Consider the following 15,952-nt stretch of genomic DNA (forward strand, 5'->3'; position numbering starts at 1 on the left):
AAAATGCATTATGAAAGAAATGGTGTAATATACACGAAAAAGTGGAGCCTTGTAATAAATGCGTTATGAAGAAAATCGTGTAGGCCTACTGTTGCCTACACTAAAAAAAAGGGCCTTTCTGACTACAAGTGCACCAGTATACATTTACATTTTAGTCATTTAGCAGACGCTCTTATCCAGAGCGACTTACAGGAGCAATTGGGGTTAAGTGCCTTGCTCAAGGGCACATCGACAGATTTTCACCTAGTCGGCTTGGGGATTAGAACCTGCGACCTTTCGGTTACTGGCACAACGGTCTTAACCACTAAGCTACCTGCCGCCCACGAAAGTATGAAGCGAAAAACTCATAGAAAACAGTATTGGAATTAATACAAATTAAAAAATGTAAGGCTACTATTGAATTATAATTATTTTGGTGACAACCTGGTTGATTAACAATATTGGGTTGTTAACATGTTTTTTTTTCTTCTATGAATTAAGTCGCACAAAAATGTATTTTCACACAAATTAAGCCACACAAAAACACACAATCTGCTGATACTTTTTGTACATATTTGCATGAATTGAGTGAAAGATTGTGTTGCACTACCAGATACTGACTGGTTTTCTGATCCATGCCCCTACTTTTTTTTAAGGAATCTGTGACCAACAGATGCAAATCTGTATTCCCAGTCATGTGAAATCCATAGATTAGGGCCTAAGTAATTATTTCCTTATATGAACTTTAACTCAGTAAAATCTTTGAAATTGATGCATGTTGCGTTTATATTTTTGTTCAGTGTAAAACTCATCCTCTCTGGCTCTCTTCAGGCCTACTCACTGGAGGGGCTCCTAGTTGACTCGCTCATCCTTGGGCTATGCTCTACCCTCTTCATAGGAAACTTTCTGCCCCACTCAAACTCTGGCAATCTCAACCTGTCTCTCTCACAGGGCACAACGGAGCCCCAGCTGCATGGGCACCCCCACAGTTGACACGCAGTGCTTTCTCTATCCCAACTGGACACTCCCTCTGACTATGCCCTCCTGCACATTTCTCACATCTTGGGATCTCCTTTCGACACACTGCTGCAACATGTCAGAATCCTTGGCATCTAAAGCACCGAAGCGGGTTTGGAACATAGGCCCTCACAGAATGGCAAATATAACCTAACCAGACCTTATCAGGAAGAAACTGTCAGACAGGGTATTCTCAGTCTCGCTATTGCCACCGGGTCTATGTCTCACCAAACGGTGGGCGTCACAAACACTAGGAAAATTCATTTTTAAGTTGATCCACCTCTACACTCAATGCTACCCAACTGATCACCCCTTTTAGCGGCGCCCTGCTCCGGAGAGCAAAGCACACCACAGGTTGAGCTGCATGACTTGAAGCGCCTGCTTCCTCTGGGAGTCGCATACACAAAAAATCTAAACAATTCCACTTCTCGAAACTTCCACAGATGTAACCATTCCTAGTTTGTTCTATACCCAGCCTGACACAATGTGTGGGTTGGCCAAAAAGCAGGAATCCACTCTTCCCAAAACTCTCACTCCTACCGGTCCAAAATCATCTCTGGTAGGATTCTCAGGGCAAATGTTGGAGGTCTCCACTACACCTGTCACCGCAGGTAGGCCCACATCACCCTGTCCTGGCTTAACCTCAGAGCGCTCACCACTGCCGTCAGACTCCATTTCGAGACTCCTCTTCATTCAGTATTCCCTGTAACATTTAGACTAAAATACTGGAGATCCAGAAATATTTTTGCCGCCTTCACAATGATGTCTAGTTTCTTAAAATGTTATTTTTTATTAGTTTGTCCAGTGCAATTTATTGCAATAAACGCAACAGTCCACCTTCTTTACTATTAGTGTTTCGGGATCCTTCTCCTGAACGGCATTTACTGTAGACTGGGGCATCCACTACCATCATATCTCCAGTCTCTCCTTCAGCTATTTTCACTGCCTACCCATAGGATTAGGGCTATCCAGCAGGTCTCCTATCTACTGTGACCTCCTTCATCCTTACAGGGCACTCCGGGAGCTCGAGAACATGATTCCCATCAATTACGCAATCATCTGACTCTTCAACTACGACATATTTATTCCTTCGACAAATACTTGCCACGTGTCAACTTTTTACAATTGTAACATTCCTGTGGCTTCTGTACATACGGTCTCACCACATACAGTATCTCACATAACCTCAGTACCTCCCAAGTGGCGCAGTGGTCTAAGGCACTGCATTGCAGTGCTAGCTGTGCCACTAGAGATCCTGGTTCGAATCCAGGCTCTGTCGTAGCCGGCCGCGACCGGGAGACCCATGGGGCGGCGCACAATTGGCCCAGCGTCGTCCAGGGTAGGGGAGGGAATGGCCGGCAGGGATGTAGCTCAGTTGGTAGAGCATGGCATTTGTAATGCCAGGGTTGTGGGTTCGATTCCAGTATAAAAAAATTAAAATGTATGCACTAACTAACTGTAAGTCGCTTTGGATAAGAGCGTCTGCTAAATGACTAAAATGTAAATGTAAATAACCACGTTTTACATGAGTCGGGAGAAACACTTGATCAAACGACAAAACCAATAGGCTTTTCTCTTTTCTTTCGATCTATCAGAGTCTACCACTTCTCGCATGTTCTCCCTAAACCACGAAGCCTCGAAATCCGCTAGAGATTACATATTTTAATTGGTGTCCTACTCTGAAAATCATCGCTTTCCACATCATACGTTGATAGTTTGTAGAGCCACAGCGCTTTCTCTTTTTGTTCTCTTGACACAAGAAATCAACAACATACCGCTTCTGGTCACTCTGACCGACTCTACTTTTCCCAATGCGTCCTTTACCATCTTTTAGACTACAAACGGGTCACCCAAAGAAACATCCATGCTGGTGAGAAACACTCCAACAATTAAATGTATATTCATTTCCAACTTCAGCCCTTTTACCTCCATTCTTCTTTCTCACCCACTTATCATTCTTATCAACTCCACTCGTGCCAATAAAATCTAACCTTGCATCTGCTACCGCCATTACACGACCTGCCACCACCGGGCCAGATTCAAATTCGTCCATCCACCTTCCATATTCCTCCACTCTGGAAACCTTTATCCTTGTTGTAGCTTGTGTGTGTGTGTGTAATGGAGGTGGTTCGGTGAACCACACTCCTGTGATGAGTAACCTTGCCTGAGACCTAAACACTTGTTTTGTCTCCCTGAGCTAACAATCTTGTGACATGCAAGAGACCCAGGTTCAAAAACCCAGTTGGTCACATTGGTACAGTGACTGCGAGGAGAAGATCAAATTGGGGTGTAGTGTGACAGGTGGTTCAGTGAATTCACTAACCTTGCCTGAGACCTTAAGACTTGTTGGCGCTTCGAGCCAATGCTTAGGCTTAGGCTTCAGTTCAGCAGGCTAAGAAATGTGGCTAGCAGATGTTTGCCCCCTCTCAGATCAGAGGTGTATTCATTAGTCGTATTCCGTTGCAAAACGTTTGGTCTGTTGCAAAACGTTTTCCAACTGAAAAAAACGTTTTTAATTTATATTGGACAAATTCAGGTTGGTCCCCCGTTTGGTTCCTAAAGTAAACGGTTTCCATTGCAAAACGTTTTGCAACAGAATCCGACTAATTAATAAATACACCCCAGGATTCCGTTCAACCCTTTTCCTCACTCATGTTTTGATTCCCTTGGACATAATGGATGCTATTTAAGTGGCACCTTTGTTTTCCTGACTTCCACCAAGACCAATGCGGTCAAATAGGTACTGATGTTCTTTCCGCATGATCTGCAATAATTTCTATTTTATGTTCTTCGGTTTACAAGTGTGCAGCGTATACATGATGCTGGAGCGGCCTGTATGCCTGTCGCCATGTGCTCTCTTTTGTCGTACTATCCGCAGAGGGTTGGCTTCGGTACCGGAAGAGTTGAACTAGTATTTTGATTGACACGACGCTTCGACCAATTGCGAGACTGTCTTTGACGTAGGTTCGGTGGGGACAAATGAGAGGCGATGCACAGAAGTGTGTCGGTACATGTGACGACTTGGGAGAGGCGGAGTCTAATGGAGTACGATAACCAATGAACAATCCGTTGAGGCCTCATGAAAGCTCCTTCACTGTAGCATGCTGTCCTCTTGTGAATTGTACGGTGTTATCGAGTTCCACCCATTGTACATTTCTCTAATTAAAAGTGAGCAAAATCGTGGATTAGCTGGCTACATCCATTGAATCAGGTAGTTAGCGAGTCAGTACAACATTGGGAGGAAGACAATGCTGTTATTTGTTGAGGTATGTTTTGGTCTGTACTATTAGCTATCCATTCTAGTCTAAAGTTCGGTTTATGGACGACATTTTATGGCGCTTTAGGAAGCCACCGGGACCGTTGCATGCCTGTCAATAATAGCGTTGTAATAATAACGTTAATCAATAGTTGCAATCGGGGAAAATGCTTTCCATCATTGGTGAGCATGCAAAGCAAAAAAAACTTTAATAAATTGAGCTGTAGCTAGTAGGCTACATGTCCCATTTGTTTTCACAATCTAGTGTACCTAAAGGGCAAGAACGTGTATGTAGTTCTGGCTGGCGGGACATGTGATATAACGCCTCCTTAAATTTACATATCAGCAGTCACCGATATGCTAATGTTTTACAATGGTTTTCTCTTAACCTAGTTACAACACGTTTGTACCATGTAAATGAACAAACATAGTTGTCAGTTTGAACTTTTCCTATTGTATGTAATTAGGTGGGGAGTTTAGCCAGACATTTTTAGATGCCCAGGTCTCCAGTCCGTTCAGTCAGTGTAGTCACCACTGAGTAGCTGACGCTACCTAATCTGATTAGTCGTTAGAAAGGTTTGACTATTTTAAACATGAATTCGTTGCATATGGCGGGTTGAAGCTACAGTATGTACAAGCATCACAATGTACTCCTTCAAGTCCATTAATTAGCTGGAAAATGGTTGGAATACATTTGTTTACCACGATAGTGTTTTTGGGGAGTTAATGTAATATTTAGCCGATTAGTCTTTCACAAATGACACTGTAATGTTTTACATTTTAGTCATTTTAGCAGATGCTCTTATCCAGAGCGACTTACAGTTAGTGAGTGCATACTTTTTTTAACCTCCCATACTGGCCCCCCGTTGGAATCGAACCCACAACCCTGGCGTTGCAAGCGCCATGCTCTACCAACTGAGCTACACGTGGCCCACATCTTTGTCATGCACTTCATTTCATTCCACTATGGCGCAATTTGAATTAGAGGTGAATGTTGTAATGTGCAAATATTTGATATGTGCTTTCTTGTGCTTTGCACTGGTCTTGTGTGTGTGTGTGTGTGAGACTTGCAATTCAAGGTGAAAGGTGTAATTTGAAGCTCAGCAAATTTGCACTAGTCTAGAATTAAACGTCAGCATGCGTTCTTGCATTCATGGCTGATTCATTGAGGGGTTTCCATTTCAAGCATGGCTGTTAATAAATAATGATAATCTGATGGAGGGCATTGACAATTAAGCCTGTTAAGCAGCATTCATAACATATCGCTCTCCAAATAGACTTGGTCAGCCTAGGGTTGATTTTATGAATGTATTTACATTTTAGTCATTTAGCAGACGCTCTTATCCAGTATTTGACAGCATTGGTTTTGAAAATGCAGCAACATTGAAATCTGAATCCATGTTCTCTAAATAAGCATTTGACTTTGACAGAAACCTACAGTAGCCTAAAGATGTTTCTGTATTTTATCACACAGGTCACCACAAAGGGAGCAGGGCTGAACCCCAACGCCAAAGTCTGGCAGGAGATCCCTGCGCCCCAGAGCCAAGTCACGGAGGGCACCCACTGGCTAGAGACTACCCCCGCTTCCGATGTCCCTGAGGGTGAGGGCCAATCCCAATGCACCGCTGGAGGTTTTACATCACTACATGCACACACAGGCCTTAATAGATCTTCTTCACAGACCTAGATAGGATTTTTGCTTTGAGTTTTAAATGGCATTGACACACATTTTCTTAAATTCTACATGTGGTTTAGGGCACTTGATTAGCTGAGTTCAGAGGGCACAATGGACCTTTTTTAGAAGGACTGTTAATCCAGGCCTGAGATCATCCTAACCCTGATCTGTGGAGGCACCGAAAACAAGCACTGTTATGAGTCTGTGGATTACATAGCCTCCCGGGTTCAACCTTGACAGTGGCTCTTTTCCCAGTCAGACTCTTATCTACCACATGACTCTCCCATCTTCCTCCCAGGTTACTCAGAGGCTCCCCCTACTCGGGGTAAGGTGTACGGCACGGGGTACTCAGACCCCTCCTCGGACAGCAGTGCCCGTTTACCCACAGAGGGTGTACTGATCGGCATGGACCCCCCTGAACTGGGGTACCCCCTCTATGACTCTGTGACTGAGTCAGCAGGTCAGTAACAGTCCTCTGGTCAGCTCCCTCTGGGTCAGATGCTTTTGAGATGACATGCTCTGATCTGGCGTTGGAGGGAATTGGATACATGTACTGTTTTTTTATTTTTTTATTGATCAAACTGGGTCTTAGGTGGAGGGCGTGGTCATGAGCGTGGCCTTCCTGTTGGCCGCAGTGGCAAATATTTGTTGTTTTAAAGCTAATTTCCTGCAATTCTATACATTTTGCTATGTCTGGAGATAAAATGTTGCAGTTTAAAATCAAATTTCCTACAATTCTACACATTTTGCCATGGCTTATGCTATCTGAGTGATTCAAACATTATAACAAAATCAATGGTGGCCCCATGCCATGACAAAAATACTCCTGAATGCATAATTTTTTACATTTTAGATTCTCCCTGACTGTCTAGCTTTTATTTTGGAGATTGTTAGTTGTCAAAGATGATCTTATTTAAAAACAATATATAGATCCATTATCTTTTCTTCAACAAAGTTTTTCCATACTGAAAATTCACACACAAAAAATGTGTATGTACACATTCACATAGACACACACTCAAGTATGTGGACACCCCTTCCAATTAGTGGATTCGGCTATTTCAGCCACGCGTTGCCAACAGGTGTATTAAATCAAGCACACAGCCATGCAATCTCCATAGACAAACATTGGCAGTAGAATGGCCTTACTGAAGAGCTCCGTTAGACTTCCAACGTGGCACCGTCATAGAATGCCACCTTTCCAACAACTCAGTTCATAAAATGTCTGCCCTGCTAGAGCTGCCCCGGTCAACTGTAAGTGCTGTTATTGTGAAGTGAAAACGTCTAGGAGCAACAACAGCTCAGCCGCGAAGTGGTAGGCAACACAAGCTCATAGAACGGGACCGCTGAAGTGCATAGCGCGTAAAAAGTCTGTCCTCGGTTGCAACGCTCACTATCGAGTTCCAAACTGACTCAGGAAGCAACGTCAGCACAAGAATGGCGGCAGGTAGCTTAGTGGGTAAGAGCGTTGTGCCAGTAACTGAAAGGTCGCTGGTTCTAATCCATGAGCCGGCTAGGTGAAAAATCTGTGGATGTGCCCTTAAGCAAGGCACTTAACCCTAATTTCTCCTGTAAGTCGCTCTGGATAAGAGCGTCTGCTTAATGACAAAAAAAAAAAAAGAACTGTTAGTCGGGAAATGGGTTCCATGACCGAGCAGCCGCACACAAGCTGAAGATCACCATTCGCAATGCCAATCGTCGGCTGGAGTGGTGTAAAGCTCGCCGCCATTGGACTCTGGAGCAGTGGAAACGCGTTCTCTGGAGTGATTAATCACGCTTCACCATTTGGCAATCCGACGGACAAATCTGGGTTTGAGGATGCTATGTGCCATAGTGCATAGTGCAAGCTGTAAAGTTTGGTGGAGGAGGAATAATGGTTTGGGGCTGTTTCATGGTTCAGGCTAAGCCACTTAGTTCCAGTGAAGGGAAATCTTAACGCTACAGCATATAATGACATTCTAGACGATTCTGTGCTTCCAACTTTGTGGCAACAGTTTGGGGGAAGGCCCTTTCCTGTTTCAGCATGACAATGCCCCTCGTGCACAAAGCAAGGTCCATACAGAAATGGTTTGGCCTTCACAGAGTCCAGATCTCAACCCCATCGAACACCTTTGGGATGAATTGGAACTCTGACTGCGAGCCAGGCCTAATCGCCCAACATCAGTGCCTGACCTCACTAATGCTCTTGTGGCTGAATGGAAGCAAGTCCCCGCAGCAATGTTCCTACATCTAGTGGAAGGCCTTCCCAGAAGAATGGAGGCTGTTATAGCAGCAAAGGGGAGACCAACTCCATATTAATGGCCATGATTTTGGAATGAGATGTTCGACGAGCAGCTGTCCACATACTTTTGGTCATGTAGTGTGTGAGAGAGCAAGAATTTTGTACTTACGCAGCCTGAAAAAACACTTTGTCTGCCCGCCCAGTACTTCTCTATGCAGAAAAAACACTGCGTGGATATAGTACCTTTACTTTATTACCATAAGTATTTATATAGTCCTGCTACCAGTCACTTTTCAGCAGTGTTTACATGTATATCCGCTATCACACCTACACTGACACTCTTGCACCCACACACCCACCACTTATGCTGCTGCCATACTGTTTACCATTATTATTTTTTATCCTGCTACCAGTCACTTTCTCCTAATCCCTGCCTACATGTACATATCTACCTCAAATACTCCAGTATCCCTGCACATTGTACATTTGGTACTGGCACTGACCCTGTATAGAGATTCCTCTCTTTAATTGTATTGTTAGGTATATTATTTTGATATTGAATACTGCACTGTTGGGTGGGGCTTGCAAGTGAAGCATTTCACTGTACCTGTGCATGTGACAAATAAAACTTAAAATTAAACTATTGTTTTTGCCTTTCACTAAGTATTGTCATTTAGTGTTGCCTGAATTAATATAATAATGATTACCAATGGTAACGATCAGCGATGTATGGCTTTGGTAACATTTGTTATGCACAAGGGCTAAAACGTAGCTTCGCAGCCTATAGCCAAACATTAATTTTGAATCAAAATTGTGTATGTTTGTGCAGTGGAGGAACAGCAGCCCCTCTCTGAAGAGAGCCTGAGAGAGTCTCTGAAGAAACAGCTGGAGTTCTGCTTCTCAAGGTGAGTAGTGAACTGCTTTTGAAGAGCCTATTTTAGATGGTTGTTATAACTTAAATACAGTCGGAATTTCAATGTCTCTCACTGACCTAAGCAATTCTAGATGGTGTGTGATAGTTTAGGTAATGAATCAAGCAGACCTTGGATTTGAACAAAAGCTGTAACCCCGGTGATGATCAGTATCGCGCTTGGAAGGACCCAGGAGCGCTGTGACTGTGGAGGTTTCTCCTCTTCATCTCTCTAAATTGCTTCACCCGCCTCTAACTTTCCTACTCCCTCTACACCGCTTCCTCCTCTCCCTCTTTCCCCTCTCTTCGTCAGCGCAGTGTGACTGACCTAATGACCGTGAGATTGAAATCTGAGGGGAACAAGGGAAAAAAACATGGGGACATGAATGTATACTTTTGACCCCCCACCCCACACCTCTTTTCGGTCTTATGTTCCAAAATGTGAAATGTTTATTTTATTTTTTACATTGGATAAAAGTACAATCGGACCTTCAAAGTTGTATGTCATACACTATAGTTGGAGAAAACAACATGGGGAAGTAATGCTGCTTAAGAAGTTGCTAAACGTATAATCCCATTTAGGAGAAAAAGGTCACAACTGACTGGCTCAAACGCATTAAGAAGGAAAGAAATTCCACAAATTAACTTTTAACAAGGCACACCTGTTAATTGAAATGCATTCCAGGTGACTACCCATAAAGCTGGAGAATGCCAAGAGTGTGCAAAGCTGTCATCAAGGCAAAGGGTGGCTGTTTGAAGAATATAAAATATATTTTGATTTGTTTAACACTTTTTTGGTTACTACATTATTCCATATGTGTTATTTCATAGTGTTGATGTCTTCACTATTATTCTACAATGTAGAAAGTAGTAAAAATAAAGAAAAACCCTTGAATGACTAGGTGTTCTAAAACGTTTGACCGGTAGTGTATATCATGAGAGCCTTTGTGTGACTTTGGTTCAGGTCATGTTATGATATGAACAAAGGAATCTAGCCTAAGGGCATATTTCTATCCTGCCCCTTTGGAGCAGGACATGTAATGTCCATGGCCTTTTCATCGCAAAAGTCCTGCTCTTCTCAAAAATGTGTTTGATATGATACTTGCATTTTATTTTTTAAACCTTTATTTAAGTAGGCAAGTCAGTTAAGAACAAATTCTTATTTACAATGACGGCCTACAACGGCCAAACCCGGACGACGCTGGGCCAATTGTGCGCCGCCCTATGGGACTCCCAATCACGGCCGGTTGTGATACAGCCTGGAATCGAACCAGGCAGCATCTCCCACTCCCATATCTCTGGGAGTAAGGACGTCAGCGTGGCACAGCAGCTGAAACCTGGTTCCATCTGAGTGAAAGCTCCTTGGCCACAACACCAGACTCCAGACAATTTAAGCTGTAATGGAGGAAAGCAGACATAAATAGACAAGACATTAAAACTTGCATACCAGCAATAACCTTAATTGACCCCCAAGTTCAAGCAATAAGCTCATAAAGTACAAAGACAAAATACCTGAAGTGCTGCTTGTTCACCCTTTATCATCTCATTGTACTGGTGGTGGAGAGCAGTTTCTTCTTATGCTGAAAGACACATTCCAGAAACATGGGTTAAAACATTAATTAATTAATGTCCTATAGCTTGTTATTGCCTGTTGACATCTACAGCTGTACTAAAATGCCCTGTACACACTCAACCTGCTTTCAGCCAAACAATTGGCTGCCTACAATGACGGCCTACACCGTCTGCAATGGCAATGCAGACACTACACGATAACTAGCTAGCTAGTTTTAGCCAACATCTAACTTAATAATTAGCTGCTGGCTAAGTTACGTGTAAATGGTATTCATCTAGCTAGCCAGCTAGTTGAACATGCAAAAAAATAACTTCAAAATCTATAATCCAATGTAGATGGCTAGCTATTTCATCGTGACTAGCTAGCTAGCCAAATCAGCATGCATCCCTATCATTGGGTTTGATTAAATTGCTAATCGACTATCATTCGCACCACGGTGGCTATTTTCGGTAGCTAGTTAAACATGATAAATACAGTGCATTCGGAAAGTATTCAGACCCCTTCACATTTGTTACGTTACAGCCTTATTCTAAAATTGATTAAATAAATATAAAAATCCTCATCAATATGCACACAATACCCCATAATGACAAAGTAAAAACAGGTTTTTAGAAATGTTTGCAAATAAATAAATTAATAACATATCCGTAGAACTCCGAGACAGGATTGTGTCGAGGCACAGATCAGGGGAAGGGTACCAAACAATGTCTGCAGCATTGAAGGTCCCCAAGAACACAGTGGCCTCCATCATTCTTAAATGGAAGAAGTTTGGAACCACCAATACTCTTCCTAGAGCTGGCCGCAATCGGGGAAGAAGTGCCTTGGTCAGGGAGGTGATCAAGAACCCGATGGTACTCTGATAGAGCTCTAGAGTTCCTCTGTGGAGATGGAAGAACCTTCTAGAAGGACAACCATCTCTGCAGAACTCCACCAATCAGGCCTTTATGGTAGTGGCCAGACGGAAGCCACTCCTCAGTAAAGGGCACATGACAGCCCGCTTGGAGTTTGCCAAAAGGCACCTAAGGGACTCTCAGACCATGAGAAACAAGATTCTCTGGTCTGATGAAACCAAGAGTGAACTCTTTGGCCTGAATGCCAAGCGTCACATCTGGAGGAAACCTGGCACCATCCCTACGATGAAGCATGGTGGTGGCAGCATCATGATGTGGTGATAGTTTTCTGCAGCATGGAGACTAGTCAGGATCGAGGGGAAAGATGAATGGAGCAAAGTACAGACAGATCCTTGATGAAAACCTGCTCCAGAGTGCTCAGGACCTCAGACTAGGGTGAAGCTTCAACTTCCAACAGGACAACAACCTTAAGCACACAGCCAAGACTACGCGGGAGTCTCTGAATGTCCTTGAGTGGCTCAGCCAGACATCAAACATCTCTGGAGAAACCTGAAAATAGCTGTGTGGCAATGCTCCCCATCCAACCTGACAGAGTTCGAGAGGATCTGCAGAGAAGAATGGGAGACACTCCCAAAATGCAGGTGTGCCAAGCTTGTAGCGTCATACCCAAGAAGACTCAATAATGTAATCGTTGCCAAAGGTGCTTCAACAAAGTACTGAGTAAAGGGTCTGAATACTTATTTAAATGTGATTTTTTATTTATTTATTATAAATTAGCAACAATTTCTAAAAACGTGTTTTTTCTTTTTGATTATGGGGTATTGTTTAGATTGATGAGGGGGGAAAAACAATTTAATCCATTTTAAAATAAGGCTGTAATATAACAGTGGTAAAGGTCAGGTTGTCTGAATACTTTCCGAATGCACTGTATGACGAAGATTAGCATCATGCATGGCTTAGCACATCAGCAATCAACATTAACAGCAGATATCTGGCTATAACGTTACTTGTATGCAACTGTCTAACTAGCTAACAATAGCTAGCAATGAGCAATGAATACAACCTTTTGATACAGTTGAACCAATATTGTATGCACATGTAGCTAGCTTGCCATTTTAACTGTAGACTCTTACCTGTGTATGGATTATGATGATTCAAGGCAGACGAACATTTTCAAAATAATCCTTCCCACTCGGCTTCAACCACACCGCTTTTGCCACAGAAGACAGAGCTGTGTCGATACCTGCAGCTCTATTCAGGACAACACTTTTATTGAAATCTGTAGCTACACTTTGATGAAAATATGAGTAAATCCAATGATCTTTGGCTCTTTCAAATATCTGTGGTAGCAGAGCGCAGGACCTGCCATTTGACAGAAGCCTTGAGTGACAGAACACTCTTTCTCGTGAAGGTCCCAGCCCCATCATTATCTCAACCAATCATGGCTAGGCAAGATTCTGTATTTTCTCCGTGGCTAAACAGCTTTGTGATTCAAATTGTATTTATATTTACAGATTACATGAGTTTTCACTTTCAAATGCCTCTCCTGTGGAGTAGGAAAATGTGTCTTACACCCAGCTTCAAGAATCAGGGCACAAATGTGTCTTAGCTCCCCCATAGCATGTAACAGACATGGCTTGTTGGTTTCTCATGCCCTGTTGTCTGTCTTCAGAGAGAATCTGTCCAAGGATCTGTACCTGATGTCCCAGATGGACAGTGATCAGTTTATCCCCATCTGGACCATCGCCAGCATGGAGGGCATCAAGTTCCTCACCACTGACATGGACCTCATCCTGGAGGTGCTACGAGGTATGAACACAAACCCACCTCACCTTTGACCCTGTAGGAAATAGCCTCCCTGGACAGGCTTATACTTTAGGCTGCTACAAGATTGGTCAGAAACAAGCTCAGGTTGAAGGATTTCTACCCAAGCTAAAAACACTTAGCACACAAGCTGTAGCCTCATACCAGACGTGTTGACACATGGCTGGGAACGAGATTACAGTGGTGGAAGTAACGATGTGGTGGCTGGGACGGCACCAGTAGATTAATTAGTAATGGTATAGAGAGGGATTGTGGTAGTCAAACTTGAAACAATGTACTTACAGTGCCTTCAAAAAGTATTCATACTCCTTGACATATTCCACGTTTTTTTACAGCCTGAATTCAAAATGGATTAAATAGATTTATCACCCAACTACACAATACCCCATAATGACAAAGTGAAAACACGTTTTTAGAATATTCTTTACGCTTATTGAAAATGAAATATTTAATTTACATAAGTATTTACACCCAGAGTCAACACGTTAGAATCACCTTCGGCAGTGATTACAGCTGTGAGTCTTTCTGGGTAAGTCTCTAAGAGTTTTGCACACCTGGATTGTACAATATTTGCACATTATTCTTTTAAAAATTCTTCAAGCTCTGTCAAGTTGGTTGTTGATCATTGCGGGACAGCCATTTTGAAGTCTTGCCATAGGTTTTCAGTTGATTTAAGTCAAAACTGTAACTAGGCTACTCACGAACATTAAATGTCGTCTTGGTAAGCAACTCGATTGTATATTTAGCTTTGTTTTAGGTTATTGTCCTGCTGAAAGGTGAATTTGTCTTCCAGTGTGTGTTGGAAAGCAGACTGAACCAGGTTTTCCTTTAAGATTGTGTCTGTGCCTAGCACTATTCCGTTTTTATTATCCGCCAAAAAAAACAACTCCCTAGTCCTTGCCAATGACAAGCATACCCATAACATGATAAAGCCGCCGCCATGCTTGAAAATATGAAGAGTGGTACTCAGTGATGCATTTGATTTGCCCAAACATAACGCTTTGTATTTCAGGACAAAGTTAATTTCAATGCCACATTTTTTTTGCAGTTTTACTTTTAGTCCCTTATTGCAAACAGGATTCATGTTTTGGAATATTTTTATTGTGTACAGGCTTCCTCCTTTTCACTCTGTCATTAGGTTAGTATTGTGGAGTAACTAGAATGTTGTTGATCCATCCTCAGTTTTCTCCTATCACAGCCATTAAACTCAGTAACTGTTTTAAATTCACCATTGGCCTCATGGTGTACTTGCCTGTGTCTTTTGTAGTGACTGGGTGTATTGATACGCCATCCAAGGTATAATTAATAACTTTACCATGTTCAAAGGGATATTCAGTCTTTTTTTTTTTTTTTTTTTACCCATCTACCAATAGGTGCCATTTTGTGAGGCATTGGAAAACCTCCCTGGTCTTTGTGGTTGAATCTGTGCTTGAAATTCACTGCTCGACTGAGGGACCTTGCATGTGTGGGGTACAGAGATGAGGTAGTCATTAAAAAAATGAAACTTAATGTGACTTGTTAAGCACATTTTTACTCCTGAAATTGCCGTTTCAGCATTTCATTTTTTTATGAACATTTCTAGAAATATAATTCCACTTTGACATTATGGGGTTGTGTGTGTGTGTGTAGGCCAGTGACACAAAATCTTAATTTAATCCATTTTAAATTCAGGCTGTAACACAACAAAATGTGGAAAAAGTCAATGGGGTGTGAATACTTTTCTGAAGGCACTATATCATCGTAGTAATGGAAGCAGCATTAAGTAGGTGAACATGATCCATTTTAAAGTTTTAAAAGTTGAGTGGGGGTATTTCAAGCACTTTGGGGTAGGTATGCCATGAAACTGGCTTCGGGAGCAAACTCACTCAAATGAGAGCAAGTAATCCTCACTTGGTCATTAATTGAAAAGGTGCTAGTAAATTTGATATAATGTTGATATATTTTTGGGTGTGTGTGTGTGTGTGTGTGTGTGTGTGTGTGTGTGTGTGTGGTTTCAGCTTCACCCATGGTACAAGTTGACGAGATGGGGGAAAAGGTTCGGCCCAATCACAAGCGCTGCATCATCATTCTGAGGGAGGTGCCAGAGACCACACCTGTAGAGGTGACAAAATGTAGAATTAGCTCTTTTTTTTCTGGTTTACCTTCTGTGTAGCCGACTGTCTGCTAAACTTGGTAGGGACCCCAAGGTGTGCACGTTTTTGTTTTTTTGCCCTAGTACTACACAGCTGATTCAAATAATCAAAGCTAGATGATTACTTGGTTATTTGAATCAGCTGTGTAGTGCTAGGCCAACAACCAAAATGTGCACCCCTTGGGGTCCCGAGGACCGAGTTTGGGAAACGCTGGTGTAGCCATTTGCTCATTACATGTGACGAATATGGTTATTTTGTGGTAGAACGCTATAAGAAAGGTTCTAACACCCTCATCTTCTGTCTATTCCTTATTTCATTTGCCCTCAGGAAGTGGAGGCCCTCTTTAAGAATGAAAACTGTCCCAAAGTGATAAGTGTTGAATTTGTGGCCAACAACAACTGGTACATCACATTCCAGTCGGACACCGATGCACAGCAGGTAGCATTGCACATTCAACACTCTCTGTAGTCAGTCAGTGAAAAATAACTTGCAAATTCAAGGTCCTCATTCAAAG

The 15,952-nt window shown here is 42.5% G+C and overlaps 1 protein-coding gene across 2 annotated transcripts in view; it reads left to right on the forward strand.

Moving 5' to 3' along the window:
* The window catches only part of LOC311133276 (la-related protein 4-like), a 39,114-nt gene that overhangs the window by 9,014 nt on the left and 14,148 nt on the right, over nt 1–15,952 (forward strand). Inside the window, exons 1-7 of one of the 2 annotated variants that reach the window (XM_084166764.1) lie at nt 4,109–4,262; nt 5,727–5,853; nt 6,226–6,387; nt 8,978–9,053; nt 13,155–13,291; nt 15,304–15,407; nt 15,766–15,876. In XM_084166764.1, coding sequence (XP_084022890.1) covers nt 4,245–4,262; nt 5,727–5,853; nt 6,226–6,387; nt 8,978–9,053; nt 13,155–13,291; nt 15,304–15,407; nt 15,766–15,876 — 735 coding nt within the window. In that variant the 5' untranslated portion in view covers nt 4,109–4,244. Of the gene's footprint in view, nt 1–4,108; nt 4,263–5,726; nt 5,854–6,225; nt 6,388–8,977; nt 9,054–13,154; nt 13,292–15,303; nt 15,408–15,765; nt 15,877–15,952 lie in introns of those variants that run through there. The other variant, XM_084166763.1, reaches the window with a different exon arrangement.

Source organism: Coregonus lavaretus (assembly GCF_964263955.1).
Source record: "Coregonus lavaretus genome assembly, chromosome: 8".
NCBI lineage: Eukaryota > Metazoa > Chordata > Actinopteri > Salmoniformes > Salmonidae > Coregonus > Coregonus lavaretus.